Raw genomic sequence first — 23,451 nt, 5'->3', positions numbered from 1 at the left:
ATTTTTATCTATACAAGTTATACAAATATCGAAATTAATTGAACGTTTTGTTGCCCAACTAGCAGGCTTGCAAGCCCAAGCCCAATAGCTCAGTTTGAGGTCAGCCCAGGGACAGGCTGGGTATGTAAAGTGAAGCCCCGTGGGCTGTGGCCTGGTCCGACCAGGCTTGGAATCTTGGAATGGCTCTGTTTCTGAGCTTCAGATCAGAGCTTGCCCAATCGCCTGGAGCTGATCTTAGCTGAGAAATTTCCACCCATGAAATTGTTGAAAGTTGAAACAAACATCATTTGACAGTTAAATTGATCTTAGGTTGTTGTGTTTCTACCATTTCTACATAAATTGATCTTACCAAATGCATTTCTTTTCTGATTTTCGGCATAAATATTTGACTTTGCAGGCTGATGCAACGAATTGGTTGTAAAATAAATTCTTTGCGAGCATGCTCTGATGTTTCCTGCAAAAAAAACGCAAAGCTCTGACCCAATATTCTTTTTTTTGTTGTTTACCAGGATACTTCGTTTGTTCTATCAAATCCTTCCTATTTTTACTGTTCTTTCTCATGGCTTTCTCTGTTGCTACTGGTTGGTTTTAGGGCTTTTTTCCGGATTGTTCCACAAGAAAAGCTGCAAAATGACCTCCGAGACTGAGCAAATCAGTTGTTCTAAGAACGGTGAAGCTGCGAATAATGATTTTCTTCAGAAACAAACAGAACATGCTCAATGAACCCGTGAAAGATCGGAGAATGGAGGAACCAGCACTAGAGATGCAGATAAAGAGAAGAGAAGCGCAATGGGACCGCACAGCCTGACACTGAGGAAAAGGTTGTTGCGAAATGTTTGTTTATGAAAAGCAGTAATGGGTCGATATTGATTTGATTTGGGTGCAGAGCGATAGGCCTAGGCAGCGGAAGGTAATGATACTGCAAGTTGCAAGATATGTGCAAACAAGAATGAGATTATAATGGCGAGGATGACGATGGCGACATCGACTGGTAACGGTGGTTCTGCTTTAACTGTACTCTGCACAATGGTTAACTTTCGACGATGCTGTCCACTGTGATGTACGGTTATGTATTCAATCTCTTGCTTTGAATTTGAAATTTGTTGGTTTTTTTTTTTTTTGAGATATCATGTTATGGGCCCGAGCGTAGGATCGCATCACAGGTCGCTCCACCGCAGGAACCTCATATCTTTCCTTGCCCTATTTTGACTATCTCGTGGGTGATTTGTCCAAGAAATCACCGAACTCTCCTTTACTCTCTTTCTTAACTGAATATTTGATATCTTCATTCAATAATGGCGTCTCCTTAAATAGGAGATTACAAGAGGAGGATTTCTTGTTGGTTTTGGCTAGGTTAGTCTTAAACGGACTCAAACTCCTACTTCTATTTAGACTACTTTACTTTTAATGGTACTACAATTCCTTCTAAGAACAGGGGATAAGGGATAAGGCGTGTTCTCTTGACGTATCCAGATAAGGGTGGGCCCACCCTATGAGCTGTCGTGTGGGCCCCGCTCTGCTGCTGCTGCTGGTGTGCATGCGCGCGGCTCATGGTGTTGCCACCGTGTGGCACGCGCGGTGCCGCTGCCACACGGTGCGTGCGGTGCCACTGCTGTGCAGTGCGTGTGCACGACTCATGGTGCCGCTGCCGTGCGGTGCCGGTCGTGTGCGCGCTGCTACCTCAACTGCTGCCGTGTGGTGCGGGTGCTCATAACATCACTCCCCTCCTGGACTACGAGCTTGTCCTCAAGCTCGAGGTCTGGATAGGCGTTGTGGAGATCAGTCCAGGGGATCCAAGTTGCCTCTACTGGAGGTAGTCCTTCTCATTCGACTAAAACCTCGAAGGTTCCTTGATGGATGCGGGACCGGATAAGGGCACGGGGTCGGAGGATAGGTCTGCCGTCCTGCAAGGGGGGTAGGGGAGGCACATGGTCGAGAGGAGTGCCAACATAAAGCTTTAGGAGGGACACATGGAAGATGTCGTGGATCCTGCTGTGCTCTAGGACCTTAGAATCTTGAAGGGCCCATAGAATTTGGGGGCCAGCTTAGGGGGCCCCCGGCGCCTGAGAGACAGCTGCCTGTATGGTCGGAGTTTCATCCAAATGTACTGCCCTGGTTCGAAGGTGACTTCGCGGTGCCGCCGATCGTAGGCGTGCTTCATACGTGCCTGCGCCTGTTGTAAGCGCAAGGAGACTTCGACCAGGAGGGCATCACGAGCTTGGAGGCTGCGGTCCATTTCTTCCAACCGCGTTGAGCCCGGCTCATAGGACAGAAGGCTTGGAGGATCTCGACCGTACACAACTCTGAAGGGAGTCATTCCAAGGGAGGAGTGATAGGATGTATTGTAGCAGTATTCAGCCCATGGGAGGTACTCCACCCAGCGCCGCGACTGGTCACCCACGAAGCAGCGAAGGTACATCTCAATTGTCCGGTTCACCACCTCTGTTTGGCCGTCTGATTGTGGATGGTAGGCTGAGGAGAAGGCGAGGGCCATGCCTTGTAATCTAAAGAGCTCCTTCCAGAATGTGCTTGTGAAGATCGGGTCCCGGTCACTGACGATGGACTCCGGGAGTCCATGTAGGCGAAAAATGTCGGTGAAGAAGGTATGGGCGACCGAGACTGCGGTATAAGGATGGGATAAAGGGAGGAAGTGAGCATATTTGGAGAACCGGTCCACTACCACGAATAGGACTGACTTCCCCCCGACTTTGGGCAGCCCTTCGATGAAATCCATGGCAATATCGGCCCAGATCTGCGTTGGGAGGGAGAGGGGTTGGAGCAGGCCTGCGGGGTGCAGATTTTCCCATTTTTGCTGTTGGCAAACTGCGCAGTTCTGGATAAAGTCCCGCACCGAGGCCCTCATAGCTTGCCAGTGGAAGTCAGCATGAATGTGATGCAGCGTTTTTTGAATGCCCTCGTGTGTCGAGTGGTGTATGCTGGCGATGATGGAGGGAATTAGGGGGCAATCGGCAGGTAGGTAGATCTTCTTTTTGTAGAATACCAGCCCATCGTGGAGAGACCAGTTCAGGTTAGCAGACCCAGACTGTATTTCTTGGACCAAGTTGTTCCATTCTGATGACTGTGGCAGTGTGTTCCGAATGTCTTCTAGCAGGGTGGCTCGTGGTTGGGAGATCGCATGGAGGAGCATACTATCTTCTCGTCGGGACAGGGCATCTGCTGCACGGTTCAGGGATCCTGCCTTGTAGTCCACTCGGAAATCGAAACCCAGAAGCTTGCTGACCCAATGTTGCTGTGGGGAGGTGGTCAGTCGTTGTTCCAGCAAGTATTTGAGGCTGTAGTGGTCTGTTTTGACGACGAAGGGTCTGCCCCACAGGTATGGCCTCCAGTGTTGCACTGCCTTGGCTAGGCCAATGAGCTCGCGTTCATAAGCGGGTAATTTGAGATGGCGATCAGCTAGCTTGCGGCTGAAGAAGGCTATCGGGTGCCCTTGCTGCTGAAGGATGGCTCCTATGCCTGTGCCGGAAGCATCACACTCGACTGTGAACAGGAGCCACTGTCTTTCAGAGTCCATGAACTGGAGCATAGGCTCGCAGAAACCAGTATGGAGGTCCGAGAGGTCAAAGATGACGTTCGGGAGCTGCGTCGCCTGTTAGAAGCGTTCCTCTCCAACAAAGAAAAGAACTCGGAGGGACTAGCCTCTACCAGCAGTCGCCGCACGGACGGGACAGAATCAACCAACGAACATCAAGCCACAGCACTGACGACTGCAGTTGTCCCCAAGTACAGCCGGCTTGAATTTCCATCTTACGACGGCACCGGAGACCCATTAGGTTGGTTGTACCGCTGCGAGCAGTTCTTCCGCAACCAGCGCACGGATGACAGAGACAAGGTCAGCCTGGCAGCCTTCCACCTTACGGAAGAGGCACAACTCTGGTTCTATCACGTGGAGCAAGAAGAACCCGGGCTCAGTTGGGAGCAGTTCAGGTCCTATTGCCTCCTCAAGTTTGGACCCCCAATGACGAGCAACCCGCTGGGTGAGCTAATCAATCTCAAGCAAATGGGAACCGTGGCTGAATATCAACGCCAGTTCCAAACCTTGCTTGCCAGAGCGGCCACGGTTAGACCAGATCAGCAAGTGGACATGTTCACAGCAGGGCTGATAGAACCCTTAAGGGTAGACGTAGAGATGCAACATCCCCCAAATCTGGTTACGGCGATGAACCTCGCCCGCGCCTTTGAACGGAAGATGTAGCTTACTCACGGACCCTTCAGCATTGGACGGCCAGCCACGACTTGGGCACCGTCAAGGCCAGCGGGAGTGTCTACCCCTGCGCCCAACAGGGAGCAGAGGACCCACACCGGTAACCCCTCCAAATCAGTATCACAGACAGGGAGCAGCAGGGTGTCACCCCCCATCCGGCGTCTGTCCCGAGCCGAGATGGCAGAACGGCGCGCGAAGGGGCAGTGCTTCAATTGCGATGACCTATACTTCGCAGGGCATAGATGCAAGAAACTATTCTGCCTTCTAGTAGACGAGACTGAAGAGGATGAGGAAGAGCCATCACCAACTGAACCCGAGATCTCACTTCACGCAATCACAAGGATCAGAACCTCCCAGACAATGCAACTAAGGGCGCTAGTGACGGGGAAACCAGTGCGCATTCTGGTAGACTCCGGAAGCACCCACAATTTCATCAGCAATCAGGCGGCCCGCAAGTTAGAGTTTCCCATGGAAGTCAGGCCACAACTACAGGTAGCCGTGGCAAACGGGGAAAGAGTCCACAGCCCCGGGATCTGCAAGAACACCAGAATTCAGGTTGAAAAAGAGTCCTTCCGAGCAGATTTATTTGTACTATCCTTGGACGAATTTGACATCGTCCTAGGCGTCAAATGGCTGATCACGCTAGGCCCAATCCTGTGGGACTTCGCTGCCCTGACCATGACCTTCCACTTAGATGGCAAACCGGTTACTTGGCAGGGAACCCGGACAAGGACCAAGACACAACTACATGCACTCCAGGGGGAGAATTCCCGCACAACTGATGTGGAGAGACTTCTCACCGATTACTCAGCCGTTTTCCAAGAACCCAAGGGCCTCCCACCTCCTAGAGCCTGCGACCACCGGATCCCTCTAATTGTAGGATCAGACCCGGTCGTGGTTCGGCCCTATCGCTACCCCCACCGACAGAAAGATGAGTTAGAAAAGCAATGCACAGAGATGCTACAGCAGGGGATCATTCGGCCCAGCCACTCCCCTTTTTCCTCCCCAGTCCTGTTGGTACCCAAACAGGATGGGACTTGGAGATTTTGTGTGGACTATAGGGAACTCAATAGCCGAACCGTCAAAGATAAGTTCCCGATCCCCATCGTAGACGAATTATTGGACGAACTCCACGGCGCACAATTCTTCTCCAAATTAGACCTCAGGTCAGGCTATTTCCAGGTCAGGATGTCTTCCGCAGATGTAGAAAAGACAGCCTTCAGGACGCATCATGGCCATTTCGAGTTCCTAGTTATGCCATTCAGCCTCTGCAACGCCCCTTCCACATTCCAGGCTCTGATACCAAGATGTTATGGGCCCGAGCGTAGGATCGCGTCACAGGTCGCTCCACCGCAGGAACCTCAGATCTTTCCTTGCCCTTGGACTTGCGTACAGGCCCTATTTTGACTATCTCGTGGGTGATTTGTCCAAGAGATCACCGAACTCTCCTTTACTCTCTTTCTTAACTGAATATTCGATATCTTCATTCAATAATGGCGTCTCCTTAAATAGGAGATTACAAGAGGAGGGTTCCTTGTTGGTTTTGGCTAGGTTAGTCCTAAACGGACTCAAACTCCTACTTCTATTTAGACTACTTTACTTTTAATGGTACTACAATTCCTTCTAAGAATAGGGGTAAGGGATAAGGTGCGTTCTCTTGACGTATCCAGATAAGGGTGGGCCCACCCTATGAGCTGTCGTGTGGGCCCCGCTCTGCTGCTGCTGCTGGTGTGCATGCGCGCGGCTCATGGTGCCACTGCCGCACGGTGCGTGCGCGCGGTGCGTGCGGTGCCACTGCTGCGCAGTGCGTGCGCGCGGCTCATGGTGCCGCTGCCGTGCGGTGCCGGTCGTGTGCGCGCTGCTGCCTCAACTGCTTCCGTGTGGTGCGGGTGCTCATAACATATCATGACATGCTTTCAGTTTCTGCAGATCTGTGGAGAACGTAAGGAGTCTGGGACTGTTTAGCTTAGCATGGTTTTATTTTTGAACTCTATGCTGCACAAGAAGCAGCTTCCCCCCAGGTTGAAACAGAAGTGATCAATTGAAGCAAAGATGGTAATGTATTTATTCCTGGCTGTTAGATTTAATTCAAGTCATGTGATATGCTCGTCCTGGTTGATGCCCTTGTTGTAACCTTTGTTGAGTGGCCTGTGGAAAAGAACTTCTTGAAAGCTGGTCACAAGCATGTAATCTGCTTATAGCAGACAGTGCATTAGGTTAGTTGTAATTTTCTAGGCTGATTCATTTTCTTTTTATAAATGATTACTTTGTATTAAAACTGGAAGGGGGGAGAGGTTCCCTCAAAACAATGAATATGTAAATGGATAAAAGAAAACACAAGATCATAAAAGGTGAAATCTAGATGTACCCTTCCCTATGCAGAAAAGGAAGAGTGAAAAACTAAAGCTGTCCCAATGGCCCAAAAAGTGATCAGGCTTACAACTAGCAGAGGTCTTTAGAATAACTGCCCAATGTCTGAGTGTGCATTCAATCTTTGCAATTATAACCTTTTGAGAACTTTTTCCCTTGAATATTCTTTGCCTCCTCTCCTTTTGTACAGACCAACATGGAGCGGATGGTAATTGGTTCCACATAATTCTTTCTGTGGAACTACAGCCTTCCACCAACCATAAAGACATCAGCATAGGTAGATTTCCAGGTGTCAACTATTCCTGCTTGAATGGCTTAAAAAATGGGACCAAATCACAAATGGAACACTTACAGCCACAAAGGTTACAATACAAATGTTCTCGATGGCCATCCCTTTGTTGGTGAGATGATCAATAGTGGGAATTTTGTTTAAGGTGGCTATCCACATGAAAAAAGAGATCTCAGAAAGTATGTGAGCTCTCCAAATCCAGATCCTTGGAAAAGAATCAAAATCTTATCCCCTCCAAAAGAGTCATAAGATGATTTGACAGTGAAAGCACCTGAGATCTCCACATTCCAAATTCTAGTATCATGTGTTGCTGGATATTTGTGAATCCTGTTGAAACTTTCCAACTATGATACTAGTGGCAGTAATATTTTATTTGTATCAGTTACCATAACATGGTTTGCTTTTGTCTTTGTATAGTAATAGACCCTTCCATTCATGCTTGCGTATGTGCATGTAATCAAAATATGTTGTCTCCTAACTTGATGAAAAACCAATTTTTGTTATGTGGAGAGAAGTGTGGCCTGAATCTTTGGATAAAATCTAGATTGTTTACTTTCAGAGGAAAAAAAAAAATAGAACAAAGGGCCTACTTGTGAGGTTCTAATCAAAGTAACCAAAAGTTCCCCAAGGAACTTGTAAGCCTTTAAGTCAAACACTGACTAATTAAACTCTCTGTTTACAATACTCTGAACAAATCTAAAGGCATCTGGATTGAATACCAAGCCCAAAAAGCATGATCTATTCAAGCAGATTATCTTATTTTCCATATATTTATTTTTTCATACCAATTCATCAAGTCTATAATTGATTTTGATGCTGATCTCTGACTAGCCAATCTGATAGGGCCATTGCTTTGTTTTTCTAGAAGTAGGAATTCTGAGTAATTTTAATTTAGCTATATATAATTTTATTGAAGCCCCAAATAGGCAAAAAGTCCTTTTACAGAAGTCTTTTAAGAGTTTTAATGAGTTTCAAGTTATTTATTTTTATATGTCTATTATGTAAAGAATCTCCATTGATATTTATATTACGGTGCATAATCCATTTTAGCATCCAAAATGTCGCCTTTGCCTTTTTAGTTTGGCAGACACATTGGCTAGACAGGGAGTAGGAAGGAATCAGATGTAATGGGGACTGATTTCCCAAGGGGGAAATTTGTAAAAAAAAATAAGGGTTAGAAATGAATGCAATTGCCTTGTAGACCAAGTAGCATCTTCCTCTGATGATGTGTTGAACAGTAAGTCACCCTCATGGCCAGACATCTTCAATTGAAGAGACAAGATATTCAAAATAGGTGATGAAATTCTCAACTCTCACTTTTAGCCAATTTTTTTTCATTTCTGGTACCAAGATGTTTCTTCCCTAATTGTTAATCTGACGAACTCTTTGAGCTCCATTAGCCTGTATTGGTCAATGGTTGAAAACCAACCGAGGAGTAGCTCGTTGGTATGTTAGCTGGTTAGTTCCAGCATTGATGCGGAATCAAGTCCCGCAACCACCAATATGGGGAAAAGGGGGGAGGGGGGGGGGGGGTTATTAATGGTGTGCATGGCACCAAATACCAAGGTCAATGGTTGAAAAATAGCTTGATTCAATGAACTGAATTTATTCTTTTTCTAGTTTATTTCAAACATTTTATGCTCAACATCTCCAAAACTCTCCCTGTTCCAGCAATTTTTTTCAGTATTTTTTTATCGCTATCCCTATTCTAACCAAGGTTCAAAATATCGTTACGTATTGGCTCATATCTGCCGATACTTATCATATCGGGGCCTTCCCGATATGCCCCTACAGGGGCTGTATCGGGTCAGGCCATGGTTCAGAGGGTAGCCGGGACTTAAACCGACCCCTCTGAACCGATTTTGAAAAACTAAATAAATAAAACACAAAAAAAAGGACCGCGCATCGGCCTGTATCGATATTTAGAACCTTGATTCCAACATTTCAAAGAAGACATAAGTAGATTCGGGTGTCGTATCTACAAAAAAAAAAAGGAAGAAGGGGAGAAAAGAGGATATCACCAGTATTCACAATTGATGCTTTTATTTTTTGACTAACAGAAACATTTTTATCTTAACTAATTGGTAGTAATTATTCTTTCCAAATAAATACTGAATACGTCATGGGGTTTGATCAAACAACTTGTTTCATGCCTTCTCTTTAATTGTATGTGACCCTAATGCATGCTTTTCAAAGCATCTCTTATTATTTTAAATTGGATATACACAGTTACATCTAATATAGCTACTTTCTAGATGAATTCAACCACCACCACATGCAAGTAGAGGAAAAAACAAATGATCAAGTATATTAAGTGGGCTCAACCAAATAAACAAGTACATATAGTGGTCATCGAGAATGACTTGTATGAGAATCATTTCATTTTAATTTTAGTCAGCACTTGAATTTGTAAATTCATCTAGAATTTACTAATCATCAGATGTTAATAAAATTGTAAATGAAAAACATCTTGAGACCATATAATGACTAAATTCCTATTTTTGACATCATTATTATGAATTTATTTTACTTGCAGTTTATGGTTTCAAAAGTTAAGGAAAACTCTGACATGAAATATTCTCTCTGTACGCATTTTCTAAACACAATCAAGAGAGATGTAAAAGACATCATCATTGTTCCCAAACTGTAAAAAATACCAACTATGCCTGCAAATCCATGGCTTTGCATTCCATCACAAGATACACATGTAAATAATAGTGGTTTTAATAAAAAGCTGTTATCAATTATTAGAGGTGTCTATGATACACATGGTTTCATATATTTCTTGTATCTTTTTCTGAAAGCAAACAGGTATCCTCTTTTTTGTGAAAGTGTTCTAGGCACCTGAGAGCTTGATAATCAAGGTGTTCTACATCTTTTTGGGTGATTAATCAACAATAGAATTGCTCTCTGTTAATTTGTTTGGAAGTTGTATGAAAAATAAAAACCAATACTGTTATGGAAAATGTAAAGATGAGAGTAAAACTCCTGTAGGCATAGTATTTCTATATCTTTTCTTGGTACAAGTAGTTCATTTCGCCAATGGATGTGTACAATCCATTCAGCCAAGAAGAGACAATGACTTAGTTTAGTCAAGGTTCAAAATATCGCAATGTATTTATCAGTGCATGTTATACAATATGCATCTGTTTTTGAATCCGCCAAAACACTTTTTACTGAGTTAGGTGATGTCTATATATTTAAATGTTCCTATCTGTGGAATACTGGGCTGAACAAAAGAAAAAAGAGTATTGCCTTTGGAAACTCACAATACACAAATAATGAGTACCGAAGTTTGTATGGGCAACTTCATGTAAGGCCAAAAACATGTTGCAGAAGTTTGTGTTCATCTCACTTCAATTTACCTTTTTGGGTAGTCTTTATGTGCATTCCCTGTTGGGCTGGTCTTGTGACCATTCCATCTCTGTCTAAAAATGAGGTTTCTTTGGTGGCATTGACTCTTATTAGGTACCTTGCGATTTAAACTTATATTGAAAGTTCTCTGCTGTGCTTTTATCTGTTCAAGGTTAAGAAGAGCCATTCAGTTGACATGTAGCTCCCAGACCTTGGATATCAATTGGGGGTTTACTTTATTTCTAGGGTTTCACCATATATACTTACAGGTAGCAGATCCACAGCATGCTGCAAGTCTGCAACAGTTATGCAGTTTGCAGCAAAGACCTCTAAAGGTTTTACAGTGGATGAGATCTGCTGAAAGCAAAAAGCATGCGAAGATGCTGACTGCTGAGAGCACAGCATCCAGTTGCACATCGGGGACATCTCCGATCTCCCTATAAATTTAACGTACAAGTATAGGAGATGTTCTTGAGGCTGGATGCCATCCTCTCAGCATGTTCGCAGGCTTTCTGCTTTCAGCAGATCTGGGCTTGTTTTGCATCACCACATAAATCTTATAAAATTTTGATTTTACATTAGGTCTTGGATAAATCTGGTTAAAATTATCTAGATGGTGTTCATCATGGTCATCATATCCCAACTTTTGGGGTCAGCTACATGCCTACATGAGTACTGTTTCGCCATTCTATTCCATTCAGTGGCAAATTATCAAGATGGTGGAAAAATGTAATAAAGAAAGCAAGGAACATTCAAATAAGCAAATCGTTGTAACAGGTGGAATTGTGCCGGAACAGGCCTTTATTCCACCTATGCATCATGTAAGTATTAATCATAGGATTAAACCTTGCTTGTTTGCTTCTTCAACTGTGCCCCATCTTCAATGTAACAGGACCCAGATGGCTGAGTCAGATAAGAGGTCTTGGCCTTTTAGCTTTTCTTCCTTTTGGAGCTTAAGAAGATATGTAAAGAGGTGAAGTGGACTTGCAGAGACACTTACAAAGGACGAAAGGTGGCAACATTTGATTGGTAGAAATTAGAATTGTCAAAACATGCTATTTTGCTCGACTAATGCAATGACCCTTACCATCCAGAAAGGTCTAAATGGATTAAAGTTTTGGCCTTTTGGGACCATTTTCCTCCCGAACATGTCTAATGAATCAACCAAACGAAAGGTCCTGCTTTACAGGGAGGCGAAAGTAGCAACTTTAATTTTGATGTCTATGGACGATAACTCCTCCACCGTGAAACTGTTAGTCTGTAACAGAAACTAGCAAGGTGTTTTGTTTTATTCCTTGATTATTTTGTATTCTGCTTTGGAGTATCCACCGAAGCAGCATCATTCAGAGGCTCACAGAAATATATCAAATGGGTAGAACCGTCGGACCTGAATAACTGGTTCATCCCAATTCCCCATGAACAGGGTGGGGAGCTACTGTGAGCATTTCAGCACTGGAAGTATTTGGTGAAGCCGTACAATAAGCAATCGTTTTAATTGATTTTGCTTGGCGATGTGAACCCAATACACCTCATTCAGTTTTGGGAGTCTTGACTCTTGATCTTCAACTAGGAGCTAGAAAAGATTCTGATTTCACTTGTTTTGGTCGAGACTTTCAGGGCTACCATGCTCTCCATTAATGTGCATAGAATCAAACAATCTACAAATACACTTTATTTGGCTCTGGTTCATTAAAATCATGGAGTTCATGTTTCACATAGTTCATGTCTTCTATCTTTTAGTAAATCATAATCATTCTAATAGTAAGGAATCATATCTAAAACAACCCTACTAATTTGAGGGTAACCCAGGTCCCCAACTGCTTTGAGTTGTTTAATCCTTCAAAGCCAGGATCCACAGACAGCTAAATGATATCAAAATCCCCCTTCCCCTACTAATTTACAATATCTAGTAAAAGAACTGAGGAGTCATAGCAGGAAGAAAGGGAAAAAATCAGTCCCAGATCTCTACAATTATGGGTTGGATTCATTTGGAATGTAGAGATATCCAGTGAACAGGATGGGAATAGAGCAGCCTTACTGTTCCTATCATTCTGAGGAAGGAGATGAGCACCCATTGTTCCTTGGAAGTTGGATCAAGTGAAGCTCGGATTGGATTGGATATCCCATTGATGAGACGCGGGGAAGAAAAACCGTAGATTCACAAGTTGGACGCAGCGAGCAGCTGCTGCTATTGGTGCATTGTTGGCGGCGCCACCGGATAAGCCATTGGGACCATGTAGGGGGGATGGGGATGGTGGCCGGGAGGAAGCATAACAGGAGTTCCAACAGCTGAAACCATATGGGGTGGAGGGGCGGCAACGGGCTGGCCGATTGGAGGTCCATACATACCTACGGCAGGCATATTCGGCTGAGGCGGCCGGTGCTTCACGGCGGCCGGCGTCGCTGCTGTGGGGGTCGTGTGTGGTTGTTGTCCCGTAATGGGGGCTTGGGGTGAGGACACATCTCCACTGTTGACACTGGTAATGTCGTGGATGCTGGATCTCCTCCTGTCTCTATTCATAGAATTCAAGCGAATGAAATACTTCTGAGCATGGCTTGCCACCTGAGTAGGCGTCCTCGAGATAACGAAGTTCCTCGATATGCTTCTCCAATCCCCCTTGCCGAATTTGTCCAGACCGAGCAGGAATAACCTGGATGGATGATAACAAACAAGTAGTGGCACCCAATTAGCCATTAGTTCTGACACAAAGTTCAATTATCACTCTATCTATAGTAAGAGAATTCAGATTCAAAATTAGCTTTCTGAACTGTAATTCTTTTCCTAAGAAGGTATAATGATACCTGTGCTCTTCTTCTGTCCATGGAATCCCTTTTCTTCGCTCCTGGTCTGAGCGAGACCCGGCTTTCCCACCTTGGCCGCCTGAATCACTGCCCAACCCAGAGAACCCAGTTCCAAAGTTGCAATTCAACCTCCTATCAGCAGACCCAGCGGGGGGTATTACGTTCTGATCTTTGCTCGCAGCTTCGTCCTTGACGTAAGTAGGAATCGGGATTCGACCAGCCTCAATGGCATCCACATCCTCGACGAGAATCTCATAGTGTTTCTTGAGGTCGGCCAGTGTCTTGCTCGGAACCATTGAAGCAATCTTCTCCCATCGGTTGTTGGAGTCCCCACCGCCCCACTGCACGGCAATTGCATTCTCGAAGGCTTTCTCCTCTTCTCTGCTCCATCCTCCTACACTTGCCATGTTTCTTGTTCCACTGTTCTAATCAAAGCTCAGTCTAGTAAGTGACCACGATGTCGACGACGGAAAACTAGAATAACCCATATGCTGCTTCTTCGATGGCCATTTTTGTGAAGACTGGGAAGGTTAAGTGGAGACTCAGGAGGGAAGAAGGAAGGAGGATGGTGCGCAGGATAAGCAGAGAGAGATGGGTATCAATGGAAGTGAAGGACCACCTTGAGACTGAAATTGAATGGATGGGTTTTTTTTTACTTGCATATACACATAGTAATCATGGAGTGGGCAAAAGAGTGTGGAGAAGACGAGAGCCAGAGAATCTTTCAAACTACCGTCTGTCACTTGGAGTCACAGCCACTCTATTCGCTCTCTTTCTCTCTCAGACACTGACACAGAGACGTGGCTATTTCTCCATTACTCGTTTAGGCTAGAGTGCAACAGTGCCTTTTTTTAGCTTTTCCTTCCTTTTTTTTACCATGTTCACACTTCAAAGGCCATGGCCCCCATTGTTGTCTGCATCTCCTTCATGGTAATGCATAGAAATGGAGTACGCTCCTTGTGCTATTGTATTAAAGCTGATATCTTCTTCAAAGCTCTTTGTCTCTGATCATGGTGGACGGGTAGGTCTAGGCTCTTGTTTTTCACTCTTGGGTAGAGATTAGCTGATTTTTCTCAGACGATCATCTGATGTACTGTTGTCCTGAAATGGCTTAGATTGATGAATGGGTGATGATTTGTAGATGCCCCTGTTTCATTCTATCACCACCACTGTGCAGTTACTAAATTTTATAATTTTTATCTTGGTTGGATCTAGCAGTGGAGTATCAACTTATTCTGAAAATATACCAACCTAGACAGATTGGTTTTAAAGAAGACCCTAAAGCTTCAAGTTTTTTGCAAATGGATTTTTTCTACTTGTTCTACAAAAGACTATTTTGTGGGTCCTTTCCATTTTCCCTCATCATCTACCGTACATTTACAGTTTGTCCCCTTCCAACCTTGAAAAATCTTCTGTCTCTCTCTCATCATCTCTGAATGTATTCAATTTTTTTTATCAGTTCTCTGAATGTATTCAATTGAAATATAGACTTCAAATGAAGGCAATTAAACAATTTTACAGAGGTCCTTAGGTCTTCACTTTTCCTTACCAGGAAAAATAAATAAATAAGCATAAAATTGGCTACTAGATTGCATTTACTACATGGCCCCCACCACCCACCAAGAAGACTTCCCAGTTAACAATGATTGAAGAGCAGGACCATTTGATGTGTAGAGTTTTTTGTTTTTTATTTCCTTGGAAATTCCTTAATTCCCACCATCCAGAGGAATGAGGTTAAATGGAGTGTTTGTCACTTTTCTAGTTGAGAATATCCATTTGAATTTGTAGATCTATCATGGTGGACCATTAAATCAGGGCCCTGATCCTCTGCATGCCTGTAAATGGGCTAGGCATCCATGTGGACCAAAGCATGTCAGGCGCATCATGTAAGCAAAGCTTCCTCTGCTTGAACCTTGAATTTCTGTGGCAACCGCAAGGCTTACTATGGTGGGCCCCCAGTATGATTAATGTTCAACCCATTCCTTGGTAAACCCACAGTAACCCATTGGCCACTGCTATCCATCAAACCTAAAAACATTTTCACCTTTTCAACGAAGATCAAGAGAGTGGATGGACTACCAAAAAAAGTGAAGAGAGTGGATGTTGGTCCTTGTTTCTCTAATGGGTTCAATAAACTTGTTCATATTCAAATTGAACCATTGATAGGACCCAACTTCTTTGGGGTGGCACTACAACATGTGCAACATAGCAAGGTTTGGTCAGGGGTTGGGCTTTCTAGACTGGCTCTTTATTTAAGGAAGTTGGATGGTGGAAGGTGATAGCCAAAAGGGTTCTCCACTTGATCATCAACTTGACCTTCAATGATTAGGGTTCCTCCATTTGGTAGATTTCATGGCAAAAGGGGAGGTGACCAACCTAAGATTCTCTTTTCAAATAAAGGAAAAACAGCTCTTACATATACAATAAAAAACTGAAGTAGTTAATATAACCAAAAGAAGCCTTTACTGTAGAAAATTCTCTTCTCTTGCTTTCTTTCTTCTTATTAGTAGAGCTCAAAGGCAATTCACCTTGCAGATACCTGGCAGTGTACTCTCGTGTGAATGTTTAGGTAGGATAGATGTGTTCAATTTTGGAAACCAGAGGCTTGAAGGAAGGAGACTGTCACATCATGAATTAGGAATATCTGTTTGTTTAAATGAATACACCAGCTTCAATAAAACTCTACAATAAGATGGAAAGAAGGAATAATTGGATTATTTTAGATATGTCCATCTCCAGAGCATTGTCTTGGAATTTGGATAGATCCCTAAAACATGAGACACACAATTTGCCTCTACAAATAACTAGGCACTGAGCAAAAAGTGATTCACCAAAACATAGAATCAATATAATAATGAATTCAGACTGCAAAGGAGGGAATAATTTAATAGTGAATGCAAAGAGAAATAAACATAGTGGAAGTGGTTGTCACCATCAGCTAACAAATGGAGTTCAGTTGAAACATCAGTTCATGAGGGTATTCTTTTGGCATTGGATTTCTTCTAAATATTACTGGTAGAAAGACCAGTCTTATGATATATATGTGTTGGAGGAATCGGGTACCAAGAACTAAGTACATGAGGATCTGATTCACAAAGAGTCCTTTTCAAACAGCAAGATCAGTAGCAGAGCAGTCAACAGTGGGACTGGGGAGTAAACCATGCCCAGTTATCTATTTTAATATATGACTATTATTCTGTTTCTTCTTTGAAAGAAGATGGAGCCTACTGGATCGGGTCAATTTTGGGCGGGTTTTCAGGCTGGGCTAAGAAATGTCATCCTGTGCAGAAGAGGAAAGAAAGAAGCAATATTCGAATGGAAAGATTTCCTAATCGGTTCAACCCAGTCATCAAAACCTGTTTGCAATGGTAAGTATTGAAGGAGACTCCAGATTAGTCATTACTTGATTGCATAAAGGATAAACAAGAAACCCCAGGAAGGATCAGATGTACCATATTGTGTCCGTTTATTGATGGTACAGTGGATCAACCCAAACCATTGTGAATTCTCTCGAGTTCTGATGGATGACTTCAGAGGTGTTGTATTCACACACAAAAAAAAGGGGATGATCACCAGTTTTCTAAATTGATTCTTTTATTTGTGGCCAAGGCTTAGTTTTGGAAAGAGTACAAATACATACAAAATACAAGGCTTTGCACCCTACATATTTGTATTTGTACGCTTTCCTAACTGAGCCTAATAGAGGCTTTTTTATCTTCATTAATCAGTATTACTCTTTATGGTTCTAGTCAAATAAACACTGAGTACATAATGGGGCTTGATCAAACAATTTCTTTCATGCCTTCTAGTAACATCTAATACGGCCAGCTTTTAAACAAACCCAACCACCACAACATGAAAGTAAAAATGACTTGCAATGATAACCATTTCCGTTTAATTTTAGTCAGCATTTGAATTTGTAAATTCATCTAGAATTGACTCACATCAGGTTATAATAAAATTCGTCATCATCTAAGCCTTGTTCCAACTATATGAGGTTGGCTACATGAATCTTATTTCACCATTCACTTCTGTTCAGTGACATATCCATTATTAAATTAAGAGGACTTAAATCATTTGTTATTACTTCAACCTATGCCGTTTTTTGTTTGCCTCTATCTCTTTTAGCCCATTCAACTTGTAACAAATCACCTTTTTTTACGGGTGCTATGGATGGTCTATTCGGCGCGTGGCCAAATCATCATAAATATTTTCTTTTATTTTATCACCTATTGGAGCTATTCATAGGTTCCTTCTAATACTTCAATTCTGAGCTTGTATTGTCTAATTTTTCCATTCATTTATTTCAACATTTACATTCCTGCCACACTCATTTTTTTGGATGTATTATTTCCATACAACATTACTAGCCTTAAATCATTTCATAGAATTCTAAAATTATAAATGAAAATATCTTGAAAACTTAAAATGACTTCATTCCTACTTCTTACATCCCTGTTATGAATCTATTTTTGCTTGAGCTTTTGGGGTTCGAATGTTAAGAAACTCGCGTGAAATATTTTGTCTGTATGCAGTTGTTGAACACAATAAAGAGAGATGAAAAAAGAAACTATCACTGTCATCAAAGTGCAGAAACCATTCAATAAGCAAATAGAAGACAACTTGTTATTTGATTGATTAAAAAACTTTAGACAGGCTATAGAGATGAATCAGTTGTAGTGAGTATTGCAGTCCATCTTAAGATACAAGTGTAAATAGTGGTCTTAATATAAAGTTGTTGCATCTCTTTTGTTGAAAGCAAGCAAGTATCTTCATTTTTCTGACTAAACACCATATAATAATCCACTTTAAGGTCCTAGGCAGCTCAGAGCTTCATGAGCAGGCTGTAATGTATCTTTTTGGGTGACTACTTACCGGGGAACTGTTCTCTGTGCTTCTCTTTTGTGACCTTCATTGGCTAAGCTTAATTTGTTTCATTGTGCAGTCCTGATTTTTGGTCCTTATTCCCTGTGATATGAAAGGTCCCTCACCCTACACAAAAGCAAGTCTAAAAAAGGTTAATTGGGATTTTCTTTTTCTTTTTTTTTTTTTACCTTTTGGGAGCATATTAGCAAAGGTCTATCATCACTAACTAGCTTCAATTGATTCTTTGATTAAGCTCTTGGTTTCTTATTCTATGCCTTTAATCTGTTGCTTGTGATAGGATTCCTCTCCAATGAGACCTTATTCTAGTTATAGAGCCTCAGGCTGTTGAAAGGGCCAGGCTACATCAAGCAAATCAAAGCCACTGTGCTTATTTATAACACTCTCATGTATCATCCCATACTAATAACTGTTGATTATGATAACACTCATGTATAAATAAACCTACTGTGCTTAAAAATCTAACCCATTAGCTCAAAAGTTACAAATTAAAGAAAAAAAAAGAAATCTGTCCTTTCAAATTTCAAACCCATCATCATCTAATCCCCCACTAACCCACTAATTAGCTAGGTTAGCGTGTAGCACCCACCAGTCCTTATGGTTATGGGCTCCCCATAAACGTCATTTTGATGATTCAAGGAACCCCACTCTCACGAAACCCAATCGTTGCAAGTTGCAACAACAATTCCTTTCCTTGAAGAGTTGTTTGTGAAATGTGATTAAATGGCTGACCTCTAGTTTTGGCCATGAGACGGATCGGAGCTGGAGTGGATCCGGCATCACTTTCAATTTGACCCAATTTGGAAATCAGGATATGGGCATGAGACATCACCCAGCAAGGAATGCTGGATAACAAGAAACATAGACCATCCATCTCTTTGCAAGGTTGTACAAACTACAAACTTCAAGATAGTGTTTGGTTTGATTATCCTTTATATGAAAAATGGTGTTAATTCGATGCTACATTGACAACTTTTCAATAGAATTTGAAATGCTGTTTGGTTAAATTATTTATCAAAGAAACATTTTTTCTTGGGGCACATCTTTCAGTTTGCAGAAAATTCAAAAGAGCAAAAGATGGTCTTTTCCGTTTGATATGGTGTAGACTGAAAGACCCAAAAACAAGCGTGAAGAAAGATAAAAAAAAGCCAAAAATCGGGAAGCTTCAAATGAAGCTTTTGATTTTTTCACACTAAAAAATAAAAATAGTCTTCTCATCTGTTTTTAGTAGTATGATAAACCATGATGCCAATCAAATAATCCTGAATTTTAAAAAGCAAGACTCCATAAACTTAGATGGTGTTTAGTATGACTTTCATTTACTTGAAAATTGGTGCTAGTTCATCGCCATATGCGTATTTGTTCCAAAATACTATTTGGTAAGGAGTAAAGTTTAGCTGAACGCTTGAGTTGTTGAACCAATGATAAGGTTCCATGCCGACCTTTCACAGTGGGACTTATGAATTTATTACTGAGGTGAAACCTCATCATTGGTTCCACAGCTTGATGAACAGCCAAAGCATTCAGCTAATCCGAATTGCTTGGTAAGCCTTTTTATATAATTAACATTTCTCTCGGTTTATTTGTAAGCCAACTTTTGAGGGAAGTTTTATTTTACTATTCTGCTGATATGGCATTTAATGGCGTTTAATGGCACTAGATGCTAAACAACAATAGAAAAGACATTTGTGATCCACTTTTTCTGATAAATCAAATACAAATGTTTTTTAAATAAAGGAAAGTTATTCCAAACATCAGCTTAGTCCGTCTTCTTGTCTATTAAGCTGATAAAAGATCTACCAAGAAATCCTTGCCAAACAGCCCCGAGTATTGGAACTCGGATACTCGGGTACAATATGGATAATCGGATAATGGGTACAGTTTCAGACCAACCGAACGAATGACAATCTCGGATTCTCGATTCGTTCAAGTTCAAACGCTAATCGTGGAGCCCCACCGCCACCGGCCACCGTAATAGCTACTAAACTTGAAACTCTGCAGGAGAGAAAATAATTTGGCACTTCACCGAAACCCTAACCCTAACAGATTGATCGATCGATCGCGATCGATTCGCTGAATCGTCGCCATGGGAAATGCAGAAAAGCTAATGAACCAGATCATGGAGCTCAAGTTCACGTCGAAGAGCCTCCAACGCCAAGCTCGCAAGTGCGAGAAGGACGAGAAATCCGAGAAACTCAAGGTCAAGAAAGCTATCGAGAAGGGTAACATGGACGGTGCTCGTATCTACGCAGAGAACGCAATCCGAAAGCGTACCGAACAGATGAACTACCTCCGCCTCGCCTCTCGCCTCGACGCCGTCGTCGCCCGCCTCGACACGCAGGCCAAGATGGCCACCGTCAGCAAATCCATGACCTCGATTGTTAAATCCTTGGAGTCGTCTCTCGCGACCGGGAATCTCCAGAAGATGTCGGAAACAATGGACAAGTTCGAGAAACAATTTGTGAACATGGAGGTTCAAGCCGAGTTCATGGAGAATTCCATGGCTGGGAGCACTTCTCTGTCGACGCCTGAAGCCGAGGTTAATAGTTTGATGCAACAGGTAGCTGATGATTACGGTTTAGAGGTCTCTGTTGGGCTTCCCCAGCCGGCAGCGCATCCGGTTTCTAATAAGGCAGAGGACAAGGTCTCTGAAGATGGTTTGGCTAGGCGCCTCGCCGAGCTCAAGGCCAGAGGGTGAGAACATCGGTTCTCCATCTCTCCCTCCTTTTATTTCCTCCAGTTTCTTAATGTAATATGTATAGTTCTATAAGGCTCAGATACATGAATTGCCGTCGATTTTGGATTGAAGTACATGTCGATCTGATGTAAGAAGTCAAACATATAAAAAAGAAAAAAGAATTGTCTTCTAAGTGGATTTGTTGTTTAATGAGCATTGTCATGTTAGGTAGATCTCTAGTTGACTTTGAACTAATTTGATTTCTTGTACTCCTTTTTACTTTCTTTTCAACAATTTGTGTTTTTGATCTTTGGTCATACTGGGTCTATTTAGTTGCTGGTTGTGATTTGATTCCATGAGTAGGGAGTATTCAGCAATTTAGGTTAATGGGCTCGATTTTATAGATTTCTTTCACAAAATTTTGGTTGAATCTTGTGCACCAATCTGCCTAGTATGGTGAATCCAATTTCTGCCTGCATCATGTTAGCTTGAAGGGATTGTTTTGTTTGTTGTTTATAGTAGTAGAATTCACATAAACACATGCTTTGCCTGGTTTACTAAACTTCAGCTTCAGATCACTTTCAATGGTAACAACATGAGATCCAAATATACATGGGAGAATGTCATAGTTGATCAATATTTATCATATCATGTGTGTAATGTGCCTGAGTGAGTGAGCAATTGTCTGCCCACAATGAGCCAAATTTGGACTTATCAATCTTGTTTAGCTCAAGGGACTGGAAATCTGAAATTGTATATTGATCTTATTGTTTTATGAGACATAATTGGTAACAGGAAAGGATAGGTACTCCATGCCCTTTTATCAAGGGAAGGTTAATATTTGGTCTTCAATGAAAGCATGGAATGGAGATGAAACCTGCAAGTAGTGAGTCTTGTCTATATGCCATTAACATTCTCTGACCCCATGGACTATGGCATTGGTTATGGGATTGCACAATTGTGAAGGACAAAGGCCAGTTTAAAATTAAACTGGAGCAGTCCTAGTTAATATTTGTTGATTCAGGATCAACACTTGAATCGTTGAAAACAACTTGACGATGGATCGATCAAAAAAAAATAACAACTTGATGATGGTAGAAGGTGATAGAATTTGACAAAGAGAAAATTAAATTATAGTTTAATTCCCTAGTTCTGTACACCTATATATATATATTGAAAAAAAGCAATGTTTTTTACTATATAAGACAATTACATTTCAGTGCATGGCAAATCGTATCTGAAAGAAAGTGACATTTTAAATCTATTACTTTCTATATTTCAAACAAAACATCATTGTATAATTAGTTTTTAATTGAAGAATACCAAAATATTATTAGCAACTAAAGAAGGATACAATTTTATACTAATAAAAAATTTAAGAGTGTAATATAAAGAAAAATAGAATAAGGGATAGAGCCCTATTCTATTTAATATCTGTGAGGGAATAATTGTTGAAAAAAGAACATTTTCATCCTTGTTTCACTCCTTTCAAAACCCTTGGTTCTAGTAAAATGTTAAGACAAATGTAAGTAATATCAAAATATTATTAGCAACTAAAGAAGGATACAATTTTATACTAATAAAAAATTCAAGAGTGTAAATATAAAGAAAAATAGAATAAGGGATAGAGCCCTATTCTATTTAATATCTGTGAGGAAATATTTGTAGAAAAAAGAACATTTTCATCCTTCTTTCTTTCACTCCTGTCAAAACCCTTGGTTCTAGTAAAATGTTAAGACAAAATGTAAGTAATACAAGTAATATACATATACATATTAGGCTAGCACCTTATGACTTAGGCAGTTGCCTAGTTGCCTGGATAGATTCCTTTTGATACTAGTCATGGCATTCAGGCTAAGTGACCTTGTCAGTAGGCACCTTGACTGCTAGACAAGGTGACTGCACACAAGGAAAGGCTTGGGTTGATGCGTGGATCTAGTTGAATGGACGTAAAATGAGGTTCTTTACTGATATTCCATTTTACATTGGTGCAAAGAATAGTTGAACTTGTTGATTAAAAAAAAAAAAGGAAGAATAGTTGAATTGTTGAAAATTGAAAATGAAATTGGAATTCAATTGACGGATCGGGAAGTTAATTGTTGACCTCCTCTATGACTGATCACGCAATTTCTGCTTAGTGAATGAGTAGATATCCTTGTCTTTAATCTTACAAAGGGTGTTTAGCTCCAGAGAGTATTTGGCATATGGAAAGCTTTGGTATTCTGAGGTAGAGCTTCTTTCTGTTAGAGATGATTTAAACTGCAATAACTCGTAGGGTGGTACACAGCATTGTAACATTATAAAGCAGTCATTTTGTTTCTTTAGGCAGAAGTTGGTTTTTTCAGTATGGTTGTATAGGAAGCTAATCGCTTAGGTGAATCCTTTAATAAATAAATTAGTCTCTAAATTAAGTCTCTTGCATATGGCTCAACTGGATTGTCAGGCGCCAGCAACTTGATCTTGACTCTTACTGAAGAGAGAAATATCCCTTTCATGGAGATAATGCCAAATTAGCTACATACATTTACATCAACCATCTAGATTCTATAATCTATATGTCTTTCTTATCAATGATTTGTGATCATACATCTTTCTTATCAATGATCCCACCTTAAAGATAGAAAAACAACTTTCTAGATTCTATAATCTATATGCAAACCTGTCAACTTCTATGGTGGTTGATTCGGTCCAATATGGCTGCTTGTGCTTGGGAAAACCACGTTGGACGGCTGGACCTCAAAGAATATTAATATTGAAGAAGAGTTTTCATCAACAAATAAACAGTCAGGAATGAATTTGCTATATTATTATACAATGCTTTGGAAAAGAAAGATGCCGAGTAGAAGCTGAAAC

General features: G+C 41.6%; 1 protein-coding gene, 1 long non-coding RNA gene and 1 pseudogene across 4 annotated transcripts; 2 read left to right on the top strand and 1 right to left on the bottom strand.

Moving 5' to 3' along the window:
* Positions 1-122: 122 nt before the first annotated feature.
* Positions 123-11,749, top strand: LOC104601283 (uncharacterized). 2 transcript variants are annotated; one of them, XR_735851.3, is made up of 3 exons: positions 123-309; positions 398-1,060; positions 11,128-11,749. It is a non-coding gene; the product is annotated as an uncharacterized LOC104601283 (long non-coding RNA). The 2 variants fall into 2 exon arrangements; XR_735852.3 differs by lacking the exon at positions 11,128-11,749 and adding an exon at positions 6,152-7,316.
* A 156-nt stretch (positions 11,750-11,905) lies between these two features.
* LOC104601275 (transcription factor MYBS1-like) lies at positions 11,906-14,032 on the bottom strand. Its single transcript, XM_010264567.3, has 2 exons — positions 13,038-14,032; positions 11,906-12,886 (listed from the first exon to the last, which is right to left on the bottom strand). Exons 1-2 carry the CDS (start codon positions 13,442-13,444, stop codon positions 12,424-12,426), a joined length of 870 nt encoding a protein of 289 aa, XP_010262869.1. The 5' UTR covers positions 13,445-14,032; the 3' UTR covers positions 11,906-12,423.
* Positions 14,033-19,600: 5,568 nt separating this feature from the next.
* LOC104601266 (ESCRT-related protein CHMP1B pseudogene) lies at positions 19,601-20,849 on the top strand (annotated as a pseudogene). Its single transcript, XR_016083513.1, has one exon. The product of XR_016083513.1 is annotated as an ESCRT-related protein CHMP1B pseudogene (transcript).
* Positions 20,850-23,451: the final 2,602 nt, after the last annotated feature.

The sequence above is a fragment of the Nelumbo nucifera genome, chromosome 3, assembly GCF_055504915.1.
Source record: "Nelumbo nucifera cultivar China Antique chromosome 3, China Antique-T2T, whole genome shotgun sequence".
Lineage (NCBI taxonomy): Eukaryota > Viridiplantae > Streptophyta > Magnoliopsida > Proteales > Nelumbonaceae > Nelumbo > Nelumbo nucifera.
This window is presented reverse-complemented; position numbering and strand designations above follow the sequence as displayed.